Source organism: Neoarius graeffei, chromosome 15 (genome assembly GCF_027579695.1).
Source record: "Neoarius graeffei isolate fNeoGra1 chromosome 15, fNeoGra1.pri, whole genome shotgun sequence".
Lineage (NCBI taxonomy): Eukaryota > Metazoa > Chordata > Actinopteri > Siluriformes > Ariidae > Neoarius > Neoarius graeffei.
In genome coordinates this window covers 60,656,170-60,680,579 of record NC_083583.1, presented here as the reverse complement: position 1 = coordinate 60,680,579, position 24,410 = coordinate 60,656,170, and the positions used below count along the sequence as shown (strand labels likewise).

The following is a 24,410-nucleotide window of genomic DNA, read 5'->3' as shown; positions in this document are numbered from 1 at the left end:
GATCGATAACACTGTGATGCAGCAGTACAGTCTGTCTCCTGGCTCTGCGCTTGCTCCAGTGAGGATTTTAACTCTGGGGAGAGTCCGAGGTAAGCTCCAGCCTCAGCTGAGGAACATCTCTTTGTTCCCTGTTGCAATTCTTCGTACTGCAGACTCCACCCCCAAAAAAGAGCTTCTTCCAATCAGTACTACTGTAATTCCCTTATGAATTTTAATGACCAGTTTCTTTCTCTGGGCGGCACAGTGGTGTAGTGGTTAGCGCTGTCACCTCACAGCAAGAAGGTCCTGGGTTCGAGCCCCGGGGCCGGCGAGGGCCTTTCTGTGTGGAGTTTGCATGTTCTCCCCGTGTCCGCGTGGGTTTCCTCCGGGTGCTCCGGTTTCCCCCACAGTCCAAAGACATGCAGGTTAGGTTAACTGGTGACTCTAAATTGACCGTAGGTGTGAATGTGAGTGTGAATGGTTGTCTGTGTCTATGTGTCAGCCCTGTGATGACCTGGCGACTTGTCCAGGGTGTACCCCGCCTTTCACCCGTAGTCAGCTGGGATAGGCTCCAGCTTGCCTGCGACCCTGTAGAAGGATAAAGCGGCTAGAGATAATGAGATGAGAATGAGTTTCTTTCTCTCTCTCTCACCTGTAAAGAATGTTTTTTTTGTTTTTTTTCAGAGGCAGGTTAGACTGAGGTGGGTGGTTGGCAGGGCAGGGAGCGAGAGAGTGCATTCTGAGCTGTCAGCACTGTGACAGATGGGTTGAGTGAAGGGTAAATGGATTTGCACAATGTTGCCTAGGAAACCTTTTTTTTTTTTTTTCTTAATCAGGTAACTAATAAGCAGGACAGGATGTGGCATGACCCTCATTCTCGGGCAGAGACATGAGGATGCATGAGATAAATTTGCAGTAAAGTGCACACCTAAATGCAATGAGCTCTTGCACAGCCGTCCTTAGTCATTAACAATGAAACAAGGTGGAGAGAAAGGAAAAAATGTGAATGGACATATTGATTTCCTCAATTCAGCCTTGTCGCCGAAAGATTAGAGTAATGAACTCATCTATATATTGATGAAACATGCCAGAGAACATATAATGAGAAATATGTTGTTATTTGAACACTAGCGAGTTTTGGGTTGGCCTAATTTCCCAGCCAATTTACCAAGCAAATTTTCAGGGACCTTTGTATTTTCAAAACACTGGCTGGTTTGAAAAGTGCACAAGGACATTTGAGGCCAAAAGCTTTCACAGACCTATTCCATGTTGCCATACATTTTCAAGGATAGTATCTAATTTATTTCTATAAGACGCCATTTTAAAATAACAGCTAAGAGACGGATTTATTTCAGCTTTTATTTCCGAGATCAAATTTCAGTGGGTCAAAATTTGACATGCTGTATACTTGATTAGTATTTATAAATTCATTAGCATTGCCTTTGAATGACTTAACTTGAATGAAACACTTGGAGTAGCCTTCACAAGCATCACACAATACTTTGCTGGAACTTTTGCCCATTAAATCTCGAATCGATTGTTTTAAAATGTCCTTTGATGCGAATAAAGTACACTGCAATCCCGCTATAACGAACTCCTTGGAGGACGTCCAAATAGTTTGTTATACCAAAAGGTTTGTAATACCGAAACGGACCCACTTGTCACACCAAACACTCACTCTTACATAAAACAAAACCAACGGATGTTTAATTTATATTTACGCTTAATTCACTCATGTTTACGAAGTAAAGGAAATAAGTCATTCTTAAGTAAAGGAAATAAGTCACACTTGCCATCATTTGCTTGCCGCATCTTCTTGCTTTTCAGCCCGTCATGTTGATTGCAGTTATGGACGAAGTCTCGGAGCTCTTTTTCCTTTGCTTTAAAAATTGAAATTGAATTTTTTTTTGGGATACCATCTTCCTTGGACAAATTCGCTGCTTTCTCACCACACTCTAGACAGTCCAGGATATGAAGTTTGTCTTCGACGGCATCGTGTCTGCACACATGCACAGTGGCACACCTCAAACTGCGACTCATGGGCACACGCGCAGCTCCATTAGGACTAATTACCATGCACCTATTCCGGATTACAGCGCAATCAGTGTGCACTAATAAGGACTCTCAGTACACACAGACTTTGTGAAGTATACACACTGTACCTTGTGTCTCATGTTACCAAGCCTTTTGTAGCACTGTGTTGATATTCTGGTTCCCGAGTCTGTTTTGTATTTTGCCCTTTGTCTCCACCTTTGATATCCTGTCTGGGCCTCGCTTGATAATTGTCTGTTTCTTGACCCTGATTTTTGATCGCTGATTTGGATCTGTTTGTCAGCATGTTTTTCAATAAAACTATTCCAGAGATTACAGTGGTGCTTGAAAGTTTGTGAACCCTTTAGAATTTTCTATATTTCTGCATAAATATGACCTAAAACAACATCAGATTTTCACACAAGTCCTAAAAGTAGATAAAGAGAACCCAGTTAAACAAATGAGACAAAAATATTATACTTGGTCATTTATTTATTTATTTATTGAGGAAAATGATCCAATATTACATATATGTGAGTGGCAAAAGTATGTGAACCTTTACTTTCAGTATCTGGTGTGACCCCCTTGTGCAGCAATAACTACAACTATGTAAATGTTTCCGGTAACTGTTGATCAGTCCTGCACACCGGCTTGGAGGAATTTTAGCCCATTCCTCCATACAGAACAGCTTCAACTCTGGGATGTTGGTGGGTTTCCTCACATAAACTGCTCACTTCAGGTCCTTCCGCAACATTTCGATTGGATTAAGGTGAGGACTTTGACTTGGCCATTCCAAAACATTAACTTTATTCTTCTTTAACCATTCTTTGGTAGAACAACTTGTGTGCTTAGGGTCGTTGTCTTGCTGCATGACCCACCTTCTCTTGAGATTTAGTTCATGGACAGATGTCCTGTCCCATGACAGATTTTCCTTTAGAATTCACTGGTATAATTCAGAATTCATTGTTCCATCAATGATGGCAAGCTGTCCTGGCCCAGATGCAGCAAAACAGGCCCAAGCCATGATCTTACCATCACCATGTTTCACAGATGGGATAAGGTTCTTATGCTGGAATGCAGTGTTTTCCTTTCTCCAAACATAATGCTTCTCATTTAAACCAAAAAGTTCTATTTTGGTCTCATCTGTCCACAAAACATTTTTCCAGTAGCCTTCTGGCTTGTCCACATGATCTTTAGCAAACTGCAGATGAGCAGCAATGTTCTTTTTGGAGAGCAGTGGCTTTCTCCTTGCAACCCTGCTATGCACACCATTGTTGTTCAGTGTTCTCCTGATGGTGGACTCATGAACATTAGCCAATGTGAGAGAGGCCTTCAGTTGCTTAAAAGTTACCCTGGGGTCCTTTGTGACCTCACTGACTATTACACGCCTTGATCTTGGAGTGATCTTTGTTGGTCGACCACTCCTGGGGAGGGTAACAATGGTCTTGAATTTCCTCCATTTGTACACAATCTGTCTGACTGTGGATTGGTGGAGTCCAAACTCTTTAGAGATGGTTTTGTAACCTTTTCCAGCCTGATGAGCATCAACAATGCTTTTTCTGAGGTCCTCAGAAATCTCCTTTGTTCGTGCCATGATACACTTCCACAAACATGTGTTGTGAAGATCAGACTTTAGTAAAATAAAAGAGGGTGCCCACTCACACCTGATTGTCATCCCATTGATTGAAAACACCTGACTCTAATTTCACCTTCAAATTAACTGCTGATCCTAGAAGTTCACATACTTTTGCCCCTTACAGATATGTAATATTGGATCATTTTCCTCAATAAATAAATGATCAAGTATAATATTTTTGTCTCATTTGTTTAACTGGGTTCTCTTTATCTACTTTTAGGACTTGTGTGAAAATCTGATGATGCTTTAAGTCATATTTATGCAGAAATATGTAAAATTCTAAAGGGTTCATGAATTTACAAGCACCACTGTACATCTGTCTATTGCTTGCATTTTCTGACAGACGAAGAGTATCAATCATTTATGAATAGCCATGATGATAATGTTTATGGAGTAAAGAGTAAAGATGTGAGTAATACTGCTTTTAGCTTGTAAAATAAAGTCCTTTTATGGGCTTGTTTTTTTTTTTAAGTCAGTGATTGGCTTTCTCGATAATTGTTAGTGATCGTTGCATAAGCAAGGCTAGCCTTGCTTTATGGCGTTTACAAATATTGTTAGCTTGACTGTGGATGTGATTACTTATTGTTTGTCTCTACAAGAAAGAGGAGCGCAAGGCTCAATGATTATTTTTTTTTACAAGACTGACTCATTGTCACAAAAGGCGAGGGACACAAACTTAGTTCTTTATATGTGAAAGTTCACAGTAAAAGAGTTAATTATAGTAGGATTACAGTGTAGATGCTCTTTCCATCATCTCAATCTACTTCAACTATTTCATCGTTCGCTACATACAGTATACTTACCCACTTTGCTTGATTTGGTAATGATTTGGTAATATTTAGGAAGAGGTTGTGGGAAATTTATGGGACACAGAAAGGCTACATTCATTAAGACAGGAGCTAATTGAATGTTATATGTCATTCAAACAGTTCAACAAGTTAGTCAGTTGGAACTTTTCTCAGTACAGTGATGCTGTTTATATGGAATCAGTATTTAAGGATTTAGAGTTGCAATTTGTAACTTCACAGCTCCATTTAATATACATTCACTGGTCACTTTAATATGAACTTGTTCTTGATTCAAAAGATTCCTGTTCTTGCCTGCAGGAGTGGAACCCAATGTGCTGTTCTGCTGTTGAATGCTGAGATGCTTTTCTGTTCACCACGGTTGTAAAGAGTGATTATATGAGTTACTGTATCCTTCCTGGCAGCTCAAACCAATCTGCCATTTTCCTCTGACCCTCTCTTATCAACAAGGCGTTTGTTTCCACCCACAGAACTGTCACTCGATCACTTGATGGTTTTTCGTTTTTCACACCATTCTGTGTAAACTCTACAGACTGTTGTGTGTGAAAACCCCAGGAGATCAGCTAGGGCTGCCACCCGTCCCGTAAAATATGGAATCGTCCTTTATTTGGCAATTCAATCTTGTGTCCCGTATTGAACCGATACGGGACGCGATTTGTTCCGTGTTTTCATAAATGTCCAATATACATGTCTGTCTCACACATCTCATCTCATTATCTCTAGCCGCTTTATCCTTCTACAGGGTCACAGGCAAGCTGGAGCCTATCCCAGCTGACTATGGGCGAAAGGCGGGGTACCCCTGGACAAGTCGCCAGGTCATCACAGGGCTGACACATAGACACAGACAACCATTCACACTCACATTCACACCTACGGTCAATTTAGAGTCACCAGTTAACCTAACCTGCGTGTCTTTGGACTGTGGCGGAAACCGGAGCACCCGGAGGAAACCCACGCGGACACGGGGAGAACATGCAAACTCCGCACAGAAAGGCCCTTGCCGGCCCCGGGGCTCGAACCCAGGACCTTCTTGCTGTGAGGCGACAGCGCTAACCACTACACCACCGTGCCGCCCACTGTCTCACACATATCAACACTAACTCTAACAATAATGAACAAAATAAAACAGGAAATACTACGTTCTACCCAGGACACAAACCCCTCCACTCTGTGTCCCGCTCTGTGCGTCTGTGCCTGGCTGCCTGCGTCACTGCGTGTGGCGCTGTCACGGTTGCCTAGAGACAGACAACACACACCGGCGCTGCTCAAAAAACCCGAGTTTTACAACAGCGCTTTGAAAGACAAAGAGTTACTCAGTGCAGCAAGGAGTAACAAGAAGTACACTTGGAAAAAGAAGTGAGGGAAATCTGTTGACTGTTTAAATCTGGTCTACTCCACAGACAAGAGAAACACAACAGTTCCTGAGGAACTCAGGACTGTTGAGGGAAGGAGTAATGTTTTGCACTTTCTTGTTTTCTGCATTCTTCAATAAGCAGACATACATGTTTGTTGTGTTTTTGTTGTTTTTTGTTCTCTTTTTTCCTCTCTAAGTAAAAATGTCCCCAAGGTTCACAAAGAGAGTCCCTACACCAAGAATAGTTATGCACTTACATTCAGTGGCGGCTCCTGAATTTTTTTTCAGGGGGGGCAGTTTTCCTCCGTTATGTCTACACAGACCGTAAATGTCCACAGGACTGAAGTAAATTGACCTAGGTAGCAAATCAATTGGCCAAACTTGTTTTTGCCTGGTAAATTCAGATATCAATATAGACAATATCTCTTCTCTCCACTAGGTGGCAACACTAAACAAGTTAAAGGTGGCAAACTAAGGTAGCCTAGTAAACTAGACCCACCCGCCTAGCGGCCAAAAATATTTTTGCCTACGAGTGGCAAATATTCACATTTAGTCTGGCTTGCCAGGCTTAAACTAAGGAAAATTCATTGTGAAGTCTTCAAAGCAAAACATTTGGCATCACAATCAATTAATATTACATTACTCATTTATTTTCTCATATTATTCCAGTATTCTATAATAAGTAGACACAAATTCTTAATTATAAAACATATTCTAATTTCTTCAATTCTAAAGAATGCAATTAAAGTGGCAGGATATAAATCCAAAACAAGTGTTTATTTAAGTTTTGAAAAAGATGAAGAAAAGCATAACCATCAAACAAACATGTGCAGCTTATGTGGTTTTTTTATATGGAATTGCACCATTTTAACAACAAATAATTCTAAATAAATTCTGCAGTTTTTTTCCCCAAGAATTCCTCCAGAAAGCCATGCCTTAAAAGGAAATTTAAAGTATTACAAGCATGTCAATGAACACAAAAGGCTTTAGTTATTTAGCTATATACACACAAGGTTACACAAGGTTTTGTAGTCAGTACAACTTGGCTTAACAAGTTGGAAAAAAGGTAAGGTGCTGCTGGCTCCAATGAACACACATACTGTACAATATATAAAAACTGAAAATATGCTTAATTTACACCAAGTCAGAGAGAACTTGAGGCTACTGAAATATTCCAAGCATGGCAATGTTAAACTGCCATTGGTAAAACACACACACACAAAAACAACTTTTGCCTAGTAAATTCAAATATCAGATATCACTGTACCGTCTGCTGTGCTACTTCCAGGGTGGAAGAGAATGCAAGGGTAGCAAAAAAGAGCATTGACTACATCACAGCCAGCTAGCCAAGTTTTCCGGTGGTACCAGTTCTTGTTAAAACCTCTTGAGTAGGTCTTCTCCCTCTTCGTAGACACTTGCTTGATGTTTAAATTCGGTCTAGGAGGTCCTAGCTGTTTGATTGCCGTTTTCTCCTCATTGGTACGACGACTAAAGGGAACTTCTTTCAGAGACGCTATCGTATTGTTGCACTCAACACTCGCCGCCATCTTCATAGAATGTTCACACATTTCCCGCGCAAGTTGCGTTTTCCAGCCCAAAATTATGTTCAAAACCCGCCAAAATGCACTTAAAACCAATCTGGCAACACTTGCGCGGCGCAACAGGCGTATGACGTAAGCACGCTGCTTGTCCGAGCACATAAAACCTAATAGAAAATGCATTGGGAGCATGATTTTCGAAAAAAACGTACGTACCATTAGTGTCAATGGGAGATTTTGGGGCAAATCTGAACCTGACAGAAATCGCCCCAAAAGGGCATGGCTACACCAGGTGCGACCTTAGCCTGATTGGACAATGACATTACTGTTGGTAGTAGGAGTAGATAAAAAAAAAAAAATCTCCCTCCCTGTTTGGGAGTGCGTCGCCCAAATCGCCCCTATTAACGAGCCGCTAGTGCTTACGTTTACAGTGATATTAAGTTCTCAATATATTTAGATTATATTTTAAAAGTTCATTGTTGCCTACTTGTACATTATACGTTTTTACAGCATTGGCAATAAAGCATTTCAAGCTTTAAGTATGAGTAACTGCTTTCTTGATCACCCCTTTACTAAAAACACCTACAAAATAAAACATACCACTGCTGCTGGCACCCCACCCCATGGGAGTCGTGCCCGTGGTGGTCATGGCCCCAAGGAGCCGTGGTGGGCGTCCCTTATTTTCATTTCTCAATGGTGGCAACCCTAAGATCAGCAGTTTCTGAAATACTCAAACCAGTCAATCTGGCTCAAACCAACACCCATGCCACAGTGAAAGAAAGTCACACTTTGAGATCACAATTTTTCCCATTCTGATGTCTGAAGTGAACATTAACTGAAGCTCTTGATTTGTATCCATGTGATTTTATGCATTGTGCTGCTGTCAAGGGATTGGCTGATTAGAGAACTGCATTAAACAGCAGGTGTATGTGTGTTCCTAATAAAGTGACTGGTGAGTGTAAATGGAATCTCAATAGAGGACATAAAAAATAAAAAGCTTTTTTTGTTATAAAAAAGATTTGCTATGTAGCTAAGAGCTAATTCGTGTCATTTTCTGTCTTCAGTTTTCAAATCAATGTTTTCTATGAGATTAAATGATTCTGGAGAAGCTTCCTGAGATGATGCCACAGTAAAAATGCCAACGTCATCATCCCAGTCAATATGCTACTATGCTATGTCTTGCTGTTTAGTTCTGATAGCAGATTACTGAAGTGTAATGAGCCCTGTAGTCTTCCACAGACCCACTTAGTATATATGTATTATTAGGTTCATTATTCAGATGTATACAATAATATTCTGGCTGTTTTTTGGAGTATTTTCTGCCTGAACCAATGTCCAAGTTGAAGTTTATAGGTCTACTTGTTTTGCAAATGTTTGATGTTTGGATTAAATCAAGTAACTTGTCAGACAAGTCAAGACCTGAATCAGAAATACAACTTGGAGAATGATGGGTTGAATTTCCACCACTAGAACAAAACAAAACAAAAAATTTAAAACCAGACCTCTGGATATGTGTCACCGACCTGTTGAGAACCCCTGGTATTGAGCCAGGCAGTATGGTGGTGTGCCTCACAGCAAGAAGGTTCTGGGTTCGAGCCCAGTGGCTGACGGGGGCCTTTCTGTGTGTAGTTTGCATGTTTTCCCCTTGTCTGTGTGGGTTTCCTCCAGGTGCTCCGGTTACCCCACAGTCCAAAGACATGCAGGTTTGGCTAATTGGTGGCTCTAAATTGACCGTAGGTGTGAATGTGAGTGTGAATGGTTGTTTGTCTCTGTGTCAGCCCTGCAATGATCTGGCGACTTGTCTAGGGTGTACCCCGCCTCTCACCCATAGTCAGCTGGGATAGGCTCCAGCTTGCCCGCAACCCTGCACAGGATAAGCGGTTATGGATAATGGATGGATGAATAGATGGTATTGAGCCAGAGAGAACCCCTTTTGAGAACCCTGAATTTTTCTCCCATCACAGGAGGAATTTATTCATATACAGTGGAAATAAAAAGTGTACACATCCCATTAAAATGATAGGTTTTTCTGATGTAAAAAAAATGAGACCACGATAAATCATTTCAAAACTTTTACCACCTTTAATGTGACCTATAACCTGTACAATTCAATAGAAAACAAACAAATCTGTTAGGGGGAAAAAACATAAAAAATAAAAAAAAATGTACAATAAGCTGGTTGCATAAGTGTGCACACCCTTCAAGTAATGCTTTGTTGAAGCACCTTTGGATTTAATTACAGCATTCAGTCTTTTTGGGTCGGAGTCTATCAGCCTGCCACATCTAGACTTGGCAATATTTGCCCACTCTTCCTTGCAAAAGCGCTCCAAATCTGTCAGATTGCGAGGGCATCTCTTGTGCACAGCCCTCTTCAGGTCACCCCACAGATTTTCAATTGGATTTAGGTCTGGGCTCTGGCTGGGCCATTCCAAAACTTTTTTGGGGTCATTGTCATGCTGAAAGATGAAATTCCTCTTCATCTTCAGCTAAATGTTTTTAAATTAACCAAAATTGACTGGTATTTATAAGAACTGTTCATAATTCCCTCCACCTTGACTAAAGTTCCTGTTTCAGCTAAAGAAAAATGACTCCAAAACATGATGCTGCCACCACCATGCTTCACCATGGATATGGTGTTCTTTTGGTGATGCACAGTGTTGTTTTTGCACCAAACATACCTTTTGGAATTGTGGCCAAAAAGTTCAACCTTGGTGTCATCAGACTATAACTCATTTTCCCACATGCTTTTTGGAGAGTTGATGTGGGTTTGTTTGTTTGTTTGTTTGTTTGTTTGTTTGTTTGTTTGTTTTTGTTTTTTTGCTAAATTTAGCCAGACCTGGATGTTTTTCTTTGACCCTACCTCATCGTCCAGACATATGGAGAATACAGGAGATTGTTGTCACATGTAGTACACAACCAGTACTTGCCAGAAATTCCTGCAGCTCCTTCTGTGTTGCTGTAGGCCTCTTGGCAGCCTCCCTGACGTCCAGTTCTCGGTAATGTCACTGTTGTCCCATATTTTCTCCATTTCTTGATGACTGTCTTCACTGTGTTCCATGGTATATACAGTATCTAATGCCATGGAAAATTTTTGTACCCTTCTCCTGACTAATACCTTTCAACAGTTTAGATCCCGTTGATGCTTTGTAAGCTCTCTGCAAACCCTGGCTTTTGCTGGAGGATGCAACTGAGTAAATGTCTGAACTTTATTTGGGGTTAATCAGAGTCATTTTAATTGGTGGCAGGTTTGTACCCAGAAAGACTGAATGCTGCAATTAAATCAAAAGGTGCTTCAACAAAGTATTAGTTTAAGGGTGTGCACACTTATGCAACCAGCTTATTGTCTCATTCATCTCATTATCTCTAGCCGCTTTATCCTGTTCTACAGGGTCGCAGGCAAGCTGGAGCCTATCCCAGCTGACTACGGGCGAAAGGCGGGGTACACCCTGGACAAGTCTCCAGGTCATCACAGGGCTGTCACATACAACCATTCACACTCACATTCGCACCTACGGTCAATTTAGAGTTACCAGTTAACCTAACCTGCATGTCTTTGGACTGTGGGGGAAACCGGAGCACCTGGAGGAAACCCACATGGACACGGGGAGAACATGCAAACTCCACACAGAAAAGCCCTCGCCGGCCGTGGGGCTCGAACCCGGACCTTCTTGCTGTGAGGTGACAGCGCTAACCACTACACCACCGTGCCACACCACCGTGCCGCCCCACCAGCTTATTGTATGTTTTTTATGTTTTATGATTTTCCCCCTAACAGATTTGTTTGTTTTTCACTTGCATTGTACAGGTTATAGGTCACATTAAAGGTGGGAAAAGTTTTGAAATTATTTATCATGGTCTCAGGTTTTTCTGATGTAAAAAAATATATAATTTTAACGGGGTGTGTACACTTTTTATATCCACTGTAAATGGCACACGGTCATTTAAACTTACAAAACCATAGTATAAAGTGTACACTGAATCCTCCCCCCCCCAAAAAAAAAAAGAAAGAAACTTGATTTTCTGGAGTTGAGTAAATGCTTACAATTGTTCTTTGTTTTCTGTTCTTTGCTTATAGGGAGTAACATCACTGATGAAGAAGTGGTCCATGCAGGATTGAGAGGATTCGTTGGCTGTCTGTCCTCTGTCCAGTTTAATCAAGCTGCCCCTTTAAAAGCAGCGCTACAGAACAGAAGGAGTTCAGCGGTCAGTGTATACGGCCGGCTGGAGGAGTCAGACTGTGGGCCTAAATCAAGCACAAACACTCGCATTACCACGCACACAGGCTCAGGTACTACATTTTAACCATAGACTCTAAGATGCATGCTTGTCAGATGAAATTATGGTGCTGAATTTTCATGGTACATCTGTTCTTAAGCATGGCTTCCTCTCCCACTTAGTCTTCAATTCTCCTTCTCTCTTCCAGAAGATAAATCAACAAAATCAGACCAAGGTAAAGCGCCTTTGACAAAGGTTGCACAGAGTGACTCAGCACTAATTGGAGGTGAGAAACAACAGGAAGAGGTGTACGTTCATTCAGGGATGGCACACCATTCTCTGACATTAAGTCTCTCACGCTCTGTGAAGGTCAATGCAGTTGCTCATGCATCTGACTTTTATCAGTGCACTATGCTAAAGTTCTGCAAACGTACAAACTAATAAAACGCCAATCTTGCTCAATCGTCTCACTTTTCAAATTGAAACCTTTTCTTACCCCTAAGCAGATTCAATTCATTCAAACTCAGTTGTCGATTTACCAAAGGGTTCTGTGTGCAAAAAACTTCACTACATCCACAAAATTACATGCACGCTGATTTATTAAAGCTTCTTTGAAGTTCCTTGGTAGTATTAATGTGGTAAAGTTGGTTTTGTTCCGTATTCAGTGCACACTTGCACCTTTGATGCTGATATCATTTAACGGAGCTTGTGAAAATGTTTTCATAGTGTGTACCTTATCGACAAAATGCACACTCATTTTTCAGCTCCTTTATTTTTCATTCGTTATGTTTTGAAGTTTGCCATGTGCTTCGTCACCACTTTAAACTATGTTATACTTCACACATGTGGCGCGTATTAAATATAAAATATCCCAAATCAAATTTATCATGGTAATGTAAAGGGGGGGGGGCACTTTTAGGACTTATTTGATATACACTCACTGGCCACTTTATTAGGAACACCCATATGCCTGCAGTTATTTTATTTATGCATCAAATCATCTCATCTCATTATCTCTAGCCACTTTATCCTGTTCTACAGGGTCGCAGGCAAGCTGGAGCCTATCCCAGCTGACTACGGGCGAAAGGCGGGGTACACCTTGGACAAGTCGCCAGGTCATCGCAGGGCTGACACATAGACACAGACAACCATTCACACTCACATTCACACCTACGCTCAATTTAGAGTCACCAGTTAACCTAACCTGCATGTCTTTGGACTGTGGGGGAAACCGGAGCACCCGGAGGAAACCCATGCGGACACGGGGAGAACATGCAAACTCCACACAGAAAGGCCCTCACCGGCCACGGGGCTCGAACCCGGACATTCTTGCTGTGAGACGACAGCGCTAACCACTACACCACCGTGCCGCCCCGCATCAAATCATGCAGATACAAATCAAGAGCTTCAGCTATTAATGTTCACTTCAAACATCAGGATGGGAAAAATTGTGATCTCAAAGTGTGACTTTCTTTCACTGTGGCATGGGTGTTGGTTTGAGCCAGATGGACTGGTTTGAGTATTTTAGAAACTGCTGATCTCCTGGGGTTTTCACACGCAACAGTCTGTAGAGTTTACACAAAATGGTGCGAAAAACAAAAAACATTCTGTGGGTGGAAATGTCTTGTTGAAAAGACAGCTCAGAAGAAAATGACCAGATTGGTTCGAGCTTTTTTGCCAGGAAGGATATAGCAACTCATAGCAACTCTTTACAACCATGGTGAACAGAAAAGCATCTCAGCATGCAACAGCAGAAGAACACATTGGGTTCTACTCCTGCAGCCAAGAACAGGAATCTTAGAATCAAGAACAAGTTCCTATTAAAGTGGCTGGTGATACACCTTTCTGATACACCTTTTTGACCAACAGGCTATAGGTTCCGTTCTGGTTCACATGGCAAATTATGAACAGTTCAGAGCATTAAGACCAAAAATAAATTGGTTTGGAATCTGAAAAGTTGTTTCCCAGCTGGAACCAAAATATAGCTGGTTTATCCTGTGTGAACTGTGATGACATCAGTGGGCAAGTCATTAGTTTGGAGAGGAAGCGGAGCACAACAATGGAGAACCCAATGAAAAAGGATACAGCTTCAGAAAAAATGGAATGAAAACAGTTACCTGCAATAACAGAACAAAAGCTCTGAGGTAATCAGTGCTCTCCGCTATCTTGCTCCTAATGTTTACTCCTGGTGTGAATTGTGTGCAACGCCCTCTGTTCATGACACATCCTTGATTACAACGGTTCTGCTCAAAACTGGCAAAAACGTGGGCCAGTTCACTACCTGACACCAAGGTTCAAAGAATCCTGAATGGAACCGGTTCAAGAACCCATTCCCTGTTGGTTGAAAAGTGGTGTAAGTGATCATTTCAAGAAATTCTTATCATGGCTGCAAATGGTCTTATTTTTCCTAAAGAGGCTTCAGCAGAAAATATTTTTTTCTAAATCATATTTGTTTTAATATTTTTAAAATGCTTAATACTTTTGAGTCACCACTTTTATTTTGTTTTTATTATATGCTCATACAGTATAATATTATTTATTTTGTACTATACTGTGAAATTTTTTTTTGCCTTTTTCTCCTAGTTTTTCTGTAAAAATGAAGTAAACGACTTCTTTGTAGCACACACACAACACCCACTAACTGCACAAACACTTTTTTTTCTTTTTCCAATTGTGCACGCGTGTGCGCACACACACACACACACACACACACACTTTAGTATTCTGTTTAGAACTGTAATTAAGAATACAACTGTTATACGAACACGAGTGTTTTACTGGGAAATATGCCACTCGTAGTTTTCGTATGAGCACCATCCGGGACATGGAGAACCAAAACCGTGACATAAATCTCTTTATTTTTTCGCGGTCCAAATCCTGCACTCTGATTGGCTGGCGAGCGGGTCCGTATCCTACGGACCCCGGTTACGGACCTCTGGTGACTCGCTCGTTCACAACAACAGACATAGTAGTAATTTTTGTCAACATTTATTTTCGCATTTCTCAGGAGAATAGCATTGATTTTACAGTATGGATAGCGATAACGACAGTGTTCACGGCGAAAGCGAGTTTTACTACCCTGAGGAAGACAAAATTAAAGAAAACATTTCAGGAAGAAGCTAAAAACCTCAAATTTACGAACGCCGAACAAAAACATGGCTGAATCCTGAATCGGGGTTGTAGTCCCCTATTTGTATAAATAGGGGACTACAACCCCGATTCCAAAAAAGTTGGGACAAAGTACAAATTGTAAATAAAAACGGAATGCAATGATGTGGAAGTTTCAAAATTCCATATTTTATTCAGAATAGAACATAGATGACATATCAAATGTTTAAACTGAGAAAATGTATCATTTAAAGAGAAAAATTAGGTGATTTTAAATTTCATGACAACACCACATCTCAAAAAAGTTGGGACAAGGTCATGTTTACCGCTGTGAGACATCCCCTTTTCTCTTTACAACAGTCTGTAAACGTCTGGGGACTGAGGAGACAAGTTGCTCAAATTTAGGGATAGGAATGTTAACCCATTCTTGTCTAATGTAGAATTCTAGTTGCTCAACTGTCTTAGGTCTTTTTTGTCGTATCTTCCGTTTTATGATGCGCCAAATGTTTTCTATGGGTGAAAGATCTGGACTGCAGGCTGGCCAGTTCAGTACCCGGACCCTTCTTCTACACAGCCATGATGCTGTAATTGATGCAGTATGTGGTTTGGCATTGTCATGTTGGAAAATGCAAGGTCTTCCCTGAAAGAGACGTCATCTGGATGGGAGCATATGTTACTCTAGAACCTGGATATACCTTTCAGCATTGATGGTGTCTTTCCAGATGTGTAAGCTGCCCATGCCACATACACTAATGCAACCCCATACCATCAGAGATGCAGGCTTCTGAACTGAGCACTGATAACAACTTGGGTCGTCCTTCTCCTCTTAAGTCTGAATGACACGGCGTCCCTGATTTCCATAAAGAACTTCAAATTTTGATTCGTCTGACCACAGAACAGTTTTCCACTTTGCCACAGTCCATTTTAAATGAGCCTTGGCCCAGAGAAGACGTCTGTGCTTCTGGATCATGTTTAGATACGGCTTCTTCTTTGAACTATAGAGTTTTAGCTGGCAACGGCGGATGGCACGGTGAATTGTGTTCACAGATAATGTTCTCTGGAAATATTCCTGAGCCCATTTTGTGATTTCCAATACAGAAGCATGCTTGTATGTGATGCAGTGCCGTCTAAGGGCCCGAAGATCACGGGCACCCAGTATGGTTTTCCGGCCTTGACCCTTACGCACAGAGATTCTTCCAGATTCTCTGAATCTTTTGATGATGTTATGCACTGTAGATGATGATATGTTCAAACTCTTTGCAATTTTACACTGTCGAACTCCTTTCTGATATTGCTCCACTATTTGTCGGCGCAGAATTAGGGGGATTGGTGATCCTCTTCCCATCTTTACTTCTGAGAGCCACTGCCACTCCAAGATGCTCTTTTTATACCCAGTCATGTTAATGACCTATTGCCAATTGACCTAATGAGTTGCAATTTGGTCCTCCAGCTGTTCCTTTTTTGTACCTTTAACTTTTCCAGCCTCTTATTGCCCCTGTCCCAACTTTTTTGAGATGTGTTGCTGTCATGAATTTTCAAATGAGCCAATATTTGGCATGAAATTTCAAAATGTCTCACTTTTGACATTTGATATGTTGTCTATGTTCTATTGTGAATACAATATCAGTTTTTGAGATTTGTAAATTATTGCATTCTGTTTTTATTTACAACTTGTTCTTTGTCCCAACTTTTTTGGAATCGGGGTTGTAAATAGTCTTGTCTGTTTTGTGCATTTGCCTTAAAGAATGTGCGGTTTGGTGCGTTTCTGCCTAAAAGTGCAAAATACAAGGATGATGCAATGCAAATCATGACCCTGACTAGAAAAAAGAGGTTACTGAAGATGAAAGAATGAATACAAAAATCTAATTTATACATTGTTTCATCTCACTGGGCCTCATTTATCAGTCCATCTGACTGAAAAATTTCTGCCAGATTTGCAAAGGTTTCGGAATTTGCTGATGTTCTTTGTACTCAGTAATACATGCAAATTATACACTCACCAGCCACTTTAATAGGAACTTGTTCTTGATTCTAAGATTCCTGTTCTTGGCTGCAGGAGTGGAACCCAATGTGTTCTTCTGCTGTTGCATGCTGAGATACTTTTCTGCTCATCACAGTTGTAAAGAGTTGCTATGAGTTACTATGGAGCACTTGCATGTGACGTCACAGCCGATCCAGATTGTGACAGACGCCATCTTGTCGGTCAAACGCCATATTTCCACCTTCTACTTCATTCTGGTTCTACTTCTGCTTTTACTTCTACCTTTTCTTCTGGAAAACCCTACTATATACAATTCTACTACAACGGCTGCGGCTACAAGCTCTCCCTATCTGTGCATGTTTTTTATGTTTTTTGTGTGTATTTTTGCGTGTTGTTCGTCTGTACCGGACTTCAATATCCACTACAACTGTATGGACTTACTGGACATTGGTTTCTAGCAGAAAATGACGGTTTGTAGCGATTTCCATCGCATGCACAACATTCCGGACGAGATAGCGAGACCAGCGGGGTCTCCGTGGATTGTTATCGGAAGCAAAGCAAAGGAGGCGGCGCCGGGAGCGGAAGCAAAAGCGAGGCTGCAGAGCCGGCCTGTTGACTAAGCTCAGAAAACAACCACTCAAACCTCCACTGCTAAGCCTCTATCTCTCCAACGCCAGATCCATGGTAAACAGCACGGACGATTTGGAATTACAGCTGGAATTACCTTATTCTATTCTATAATCGGCTGGTCAGTGCTATACTCAATACTTAAGTGACTTGCCCGTCCAATGAGGATTCTTGTTTACAAGATGCCACATCTGAGTCGCTGACAAATCCTGAATTTCTGTAAAGATAACTGTCCAGAGATTTATAAGCACGCAGTGCTTCACCACTGAACAGCGAGGGAAAGTTAATGAGGTAATTATACACGTCTGGGTATTCCGCTGGCAGTTCAAAATCCGGTCATGAAAACTCCGTCCGGTAAGCCATAAGGGTCACTAATCTGTAGATCGTTTATTTTAGACATATATCTAGTTATCTGTTCATTAGAAAAATGAGCCGTGTAGTCCGTCGGTTGAAATTGATCCATTCTGTACACAAGTGCAGCAGTATTCAGCGGTGTTTTTTACCGACAAGATGGCGGCTGTGTACTTTCCGGTCACGTGACTGCAAGATCTCTATATCCTTCCTGGCAGCTCGAACCAATCTGGCCATTTTCCTCTGACCTCTCTTATCAACAAGATGTTTGTTTCCACCCACAGAACTGTCACTCGCTCACTCAGTGTTTTTTTGTTTTTTGCGCCATTCTGTGTAAAGACTGTTGTGTGTGAAAACCCAAGGAGATCAGCAGTTTCTGAAATATTCAAACCAGTCCACCTGGCTCAAACCAACACCCATGCCACAGTAAAAGAAAGTCACACTTTGAGATCACAGTTTTTCCCAATCTGATGTTTGAACATTAACTGAAGCTCTTGATTTATATCTGTATGATCTGATGCCTCATGCTGCTATCACTCACACCACAGACTAGTGCATCTCGAACAATTAGAGTATCATGAAAAAGTTTTTTTTCCATAATTTATTTCAAAAAGGTAAACTTTCATATATTCTATATTCATTACAGGTCAAGTGAAATATTTCAAGCCTTTTAAAAAAAAAATTATTTTGAGGATCATGGCTTATAGCTCATGAAAATTCAAAATCCAGAATCTCAAATTATTAGAATATTTCTTCAGATCAATCAAAAAAGGATTTACAATACAGAAATGTCCAACTACTGAAAAATATGTTCATTTATATACTCAATACTTGGTTGGGGCTCCTTTACTATGAATTACTGCATCAATGTGGCGTGGCATGGAGATGATCAGCCTGTGGCTCTGTTGAGGTGTTACTGAAGCTCAGGTTGCTTTGATAGTGGCCTTCAGCTCATCTGTATTTTTTGGTTGGGTGTTTCTCATCCTCCTCTGACAATCCCCTATAGATTTTCTCTGGGGTTCAGATCAGGTGAGCTGGCTGGCTGATCAAACACAGTAATATCATTGTCAGCAAGCCATTTGGTAGTTGTTTTGGCACTGTGGGCAGGTGATAAGTCCTGCTGGAAAAGGAAATCGGCATCTCCATAAAGCTTGTCAGTAAATGGAAGCATGAAGTGTTGTAAAATCTCCTGGTAAACGGCTGTGTTGACTTTGAACTTGATAAAACACAGTGGACCAACACCAGCAGATGACATGGCACCCCAAATCATCACAGACTGTGGAAACTTCACACTGGACTTCAAACACCTTGGATTCTGTGCCTCGTCACTCTTCCTCCAGACTCTAGGACCTTGATTTCCAAATGAAATGCAACATTTACTTTCATCTGAAAAGAGGACTTTGGACCACTGAGCAACAGTCCAGCTCTTTCTCTCCTTAACTCAGGTAAGATGCTTCTGACATTGTCTCTGATTCAGGAGTGGCCTGATATTAGGAATGCGACAGTTGTAGCCCCTTTCCTGAAGATGTCTGTGTGTGGTGGCTCTTGATGCCCTGACACCAGCCTCAGTCCACTCTTTGTGAAGCTCTCCCAAGTTCTTGAATCGACTTTTCTTGAAAATCCTCTTAATGCTGTGGTCATCCCTGTTGCTTGTGCACCTTTTCCAGCCAGCCTTTTCAGCAATGACCTTCTGTGTCTTTCCCTCCTTGTGGAGGGTGTTGATGATCATCTTTTGCTGTCAAGTCAGCAGTCTTCCCCATGATTGTGATTGCGTGTACTGAACTAGACCAAGAGATGCATGGTATTTATATTGTTTTACTCAAAATGAAATATTCTCATATTTTGAGAGATGTTTTTTTTTTGGCTGGTGGTTATAATTATCAAAATTAAAATAGAAAATCCTTGAAATATTTTAGTTTATGTGTAATGAGTCTATAATATATTAAATTTTCACTTTGTGAAATAAGTGATAGAAAATATTGAACTTTTTTCACGATATTCTAATTGTTTGAGATGCACTCATACATAGTTTATCCCATATCTTAGTACATCAGAGCTTAATGTTCTGGAGATTTAAATCTTCTGAGGGTCACTAATGGAAACAGTAATAACACATTACACTTACATTGTGTCATTCGCAGGAATCGTGGCTGCCATAGTGTTTACAACGTTGTGTGTGTTGGCTGTGTTGATCCGCCTCCTCTACCGGCACAGGGAACCCCAACCTCCGCCTGCCATCGCTGTAAAGAGCAAAAAACCCAGCCTGGATGTCGAACCATGCAAACCAAGCCACGTTGGCAAGGAGTACTTCATCTGACAGCTTTTTACTTCTGCATGCACATCAGCTGCATTAGCTGCAGAAGTACACCTCTTAACAGCTACACACGAGCGCCCGACCCACACCTTCTGACACTTCTGTGCCATCTTTAATCCAGGCCTCCTGTCTGGGGCGGCTGCTGAGTTCTGATTCAAGTTGGACAGGAAGCCAGGGTCTGCATGCAGGAAGAGACTGTCCAGTTGCTGTTGCTGGTTATGCTTATGGATAGTATGAAAGAAGAGACTATTTTGAAAAAAAAAAGAGGAAATAGTCCCAATTTGTGTGAGACAATTTTGGGTATGTGCCGTATGATAACAGTGAGACACAGTCAAATACAGCACCTTACACACACCTGTCTCAAGACAGGAAACAAGATGGTCTGCTTATCCAAACCTGTTATATTGAGCACAGGCTTTGTGTTTTGTCACTTATAAAAAAAAATAATAATAAAAAAGAGTGGGTTCTCGAACTAAATCAGCTCTCAGATACAATAAGACAATCACATCAAACAAGACACCAACCATAAACAAAGAAGGATTTTTTCTGATGTTAAACAGCACTAGCAAGAGATCATTTGAGAAAGTTTTGCGTCTGTCCTTGGCTGCATGTCAGGCACTGTCAGCCTATCAGATTTTGCGGCTGTAATGCAGCTAAATCCATGACCGAGTGCCCAATGAGTCTACAGAAAGAAGGTCCTCAATGAAGTGCATTATATTACCTGACAGTGAGAACAACCCTGTCCTGTCCCCTAAGACAATAACATGCTTTCTTACTGAAATTGATTTCTTTTGGTCAAGGGTTCAGTTTTCTATATGGCTATTGTTGTATATGACTGTTTATCTATTTCAAAAATATATTTAATAAAAAGAGCTGTTTTTATAGCCTCTGAGATTACAGCACACCCTTTTTCTGAGTAATAATATTGGAGATGATGTGTGGGGGTTGGACAGTCTCAGGTGACCTTGGTGAAATGACCAAACAGCTACAGAGGGAGTGTTTCTTTTAGAGCTTTTTCAACTGGAAAATGTCATGACTCTGGAACTAATCCAAACTTGATATCCATATGCTGATGGATTGAGTATGTATTGGTATCCAGTCACTTACACTTTAAAGCAAAGCAAGAGTGAGATGAAGTTGTCTGGAGGATATGTATAACTTAATGATGCCACATTTACTATACTTGGCTATGTATGTATAAAAGCATCAGAAGCACATAGAGATATAAGGCTAACTAGAGTGCTCCCTCATTGGAATGTCAATGTGACCCATTTGCTTCCGTCAAATGGCTGCATATCTTTTTGCCATAGCTCACCCAACAGCCAGTAAGGTCGTATTGATCACAAGTTCGAATTCTGGATGCCACAGCCATTTGTGCCTTGGAGTAAAATTATGTGGGTGGGATTTCATGTCTCCCTCCCCTGTCAATCAGAGTGACACTAACCAATCATGGAAGCCTCTGAGATATGTCTGTGAAGGTTCTCAGTCATCCAGGTCATAGTAAACCGTAGGTGCTAAAGAAGGCAACTGGACTTGCTTGAAATTCTTGAAGACATTTCACCTCTTATCAGAAAGGCTTCTTCAGTTCTGTCTGACTAGTGGGGAGTTCCAGGTATTTATCTTCTACTGGATCAAAAGCAACCCTAAGGAGCATCGTTGAGGTCACCTGGGTCATTGAGTCATTCTATAGGTGTAGGTCACTGGGGGCTGGGTGTGAATGGTGTTAGCAGCTTAGAGAGTCGTTAGGGTGATCTGTGGGTCATTGAGACTCTCTGCCATTATGTGAGTCATTGAAGTCTCTGAGATCATGTATTTGTATTTATTTATTTTGCCCCAAGCATGAGTACTAGTTTGGAAATGGTGTATTTGAAAAAGCAAAATCACGCAGTATTTATTTATTGCTGTTATAATTTCCCTTCATTGGAACCAAGGGTCCCAAAACTATTCCAGTCTCTGACAATGCCTCTGTGCATAAAGCAAAGTTTATAAAGACAAGGTTGGAGTTGAAAAACTCAAGTGTCCTGAACAGAACCCTGAACTCAAACTTTTGTGATAAACTGGAACACTGACCTCAGTGAACACAAATCCACACAGCCAACCTAGTGGAAAAACCTTCCCAGAAAAGTGGAGGTTATTATAAAGCACATATGGGTTAGATGGTTGTGTCCACAAACTTTTGACCATATAGTCTATCTGGGTGCGCAGACAAAAGCTCACAAGACATAAGCTCACACCCTTAATGAAAAAAGAGATAAAAACTCACAATCATTTAATTTTTTTATTATATACAAACATATACATATCACAGGTGTTAAATATCACATATGTATCACAATAGAAATATATTAAATGTCACAGATATTGTATACAAATTCACTCTAGGTGGATGCAGTGATTCACTCTAGGCAGATGCAGTGCCCAACTGCACTGAAGAAGTCTGCCAGTGATCTTCGTTCAGCTACAAAGTCCTGGCAGAGGATCTGAAGGTGCTTCTGTAGCTCTACATAACATCATTGCTTGCACTTTTTGATGACCTGCCCTCTGGTGTGCTGCAGTAGCTGCATGTTTATGAAAGCATAGTCCTGACAGAGTCCATCTACTGCAGTCCAGAAGGATGGGTGTTGATGCCCGATGAGCTCCGAAAAGGAGGTATTCCAGCTCTTACATGCATTGTTTGTCCTATCCTGTCCATTTAGGGTGACTTGATGCACATTCCAGGTGGGTACGCTGAACCATGGTGGAATGTTCTGGATGCAAAAGGTTCTGGTAACATACACGGAATCGAAGTAATCGACTAACTCCTCCATCCCTTCTGGTGTGTGCTCCCTCAGATATGCCATACCATCCTGCACCTTGTCTTCTGGAAGAAAGGCCAGCCCATCCAGCATCCCACAGAAGCGCTTGATGTCTTCATCACTGCGGTACAGTACAGTCTTCCCCAGTGCCTGAATCTTCCTCCATGTGCTCTGAGACAGGTGGTAAAAGCACCCCTGTGTTGTTACTTGAGGTCCAAGTTCCAGGGCTACTGCCTGAATAGCTACCAATTCAAAGTCAGTGATGACCACATGGGGGTCTGGGTAGATCTGCTTGGTCTCCATCTTGTTGAGCACTGCTTGAAGCATCTGTTGGTAAATCTGTGTACTTTTTCCAGAAAGGAACACATATACACAGGAAATTGCAGACTCTCCAAGGTGGGCACAGATCACATTGAGTTGTTCAAAGACACATGTCATAGTTACCATCCATGAACCAAGTGTCAGCCTGGCCTAAGTGATGGAGTTGCTCCTCTGCAGCATAAACCACAACACGCTGATGCTGCCCAGGGCCAGAGTTGTAAGTAAAGAATGGCCGTGGGTCTGCTCCACCGGTGGTAGTCAACTTGTCAGTGATGACCAGCTCTTGAGGAGTTGCTGGGTCCTTGGGTAGACATCCATGGCACTGATGCTGAAGATCCAGCTTACATGTCTGGATCTTCCCAATGTTGGCACGGACTTCATCACTCACTTCAAGGAGAGCCTGTGTGAGGATCTGGTTCGGCTGACTTCTTGACTGCTTGGCCACTGCCTTCATGGTTGTGCGCAACTTGGTGATCTCAACTCCTGTTCTGTCTGCTTGATGGTTGTGGTTCACATGAGACAGAGGGTTCTCATATGTGTCATCGGTTGTGAGCGCTCCATTACACCCAGTTGTTCTCTACCAATTACACTGCCACCAGATCCAGTTCTTGTAGCTCCTCTTCTTCAGGTACATGTAGCCATCCAGACAAAGCTTGTCTCCTCCTTTGTTGGTTTTGATGATCTCCATGCTGATTGAGTTTATGAGTGATTCTCAGCCTGACATTCTTAAATACTGACATAATTGTAGCTCATCACTTGCAAGAGCTGCTCAAAGTACTCTTCACCTAGTAAATTAGGAACTGCTCAAATGATTCTGAGAATGTGTGATACCAAAGGTTTGTATATATGTGTGATTCAAGAGGTGTGATTGGTGAGGACAAATTAACACAAGTAACACCTCTAGAAGATTACCTGACTAAAGCTTTGTACTTAAGTCTGATTCTAGAGGTGTGATAAGTGTGAAAACTTGACTTGGACATACAAGCTTTGAAATTATGTTAGTAATGTTTGTTATTCTTAGTATTTATACAACAAATGTCTCTTTTTCCAATAAATAACATTACTTTTAGTTGTGAGCTTTTGTCTCTTTTTTCAATAAGCGTGTTAGCTTTTGTCTTGTGAGCTTATGTCTTGTGAGCTTTCGTCATGGAATCATCTGTCTGTGATACCCATTTCTGGTTTTGGAACATACCATTCCAGATTTGGTCCCCTTTTGCTGTTTTAATTACCTCCATTCTTCTGGGAAGGCTGTCCACTAGATTTTGTCTGTGGGGATTTGTAATAAAACTTCCAAGTATACCTAAATTAAGAACAAATTAAAACAAGGATGATTGTATGATGATATCAGACCAGT

General features: G+C 41.3%; 1 protein-coding gene across 1 annotated transcript in view; it reads left to right on the top strand.

The window, feature by feature from the left end:
• cntnap5l (contactin associated protein family member 5 like) overlaps positions 1-20,754 on the top strand; it is a 272,765-nt gene extending 252,011 nt beyond the window's left edge. The window contains exons 21-24 of the mRNA XM_060940691.1: positions 2-89; positions 11,420-11,632; positions 11,768-11,845; positions 19,768-20,754. Of these exons, the coding sequence (XP_060796674.1) occupies positions 2-89; positions 11,420-11,632; positions 11,768-11,845; positions 19,768-19,943 (555 nt within the window). The 3' untranslated portion in view covers positions 19,944-20,754. The remainder of the gene's footprint in view (position 1; positions 90-11,419; positions 11,633-11,767; positions 11,846-19,767) is intronic.
• Positions 20,755-24,410: the final 3,656 nt, after the last annotated feature.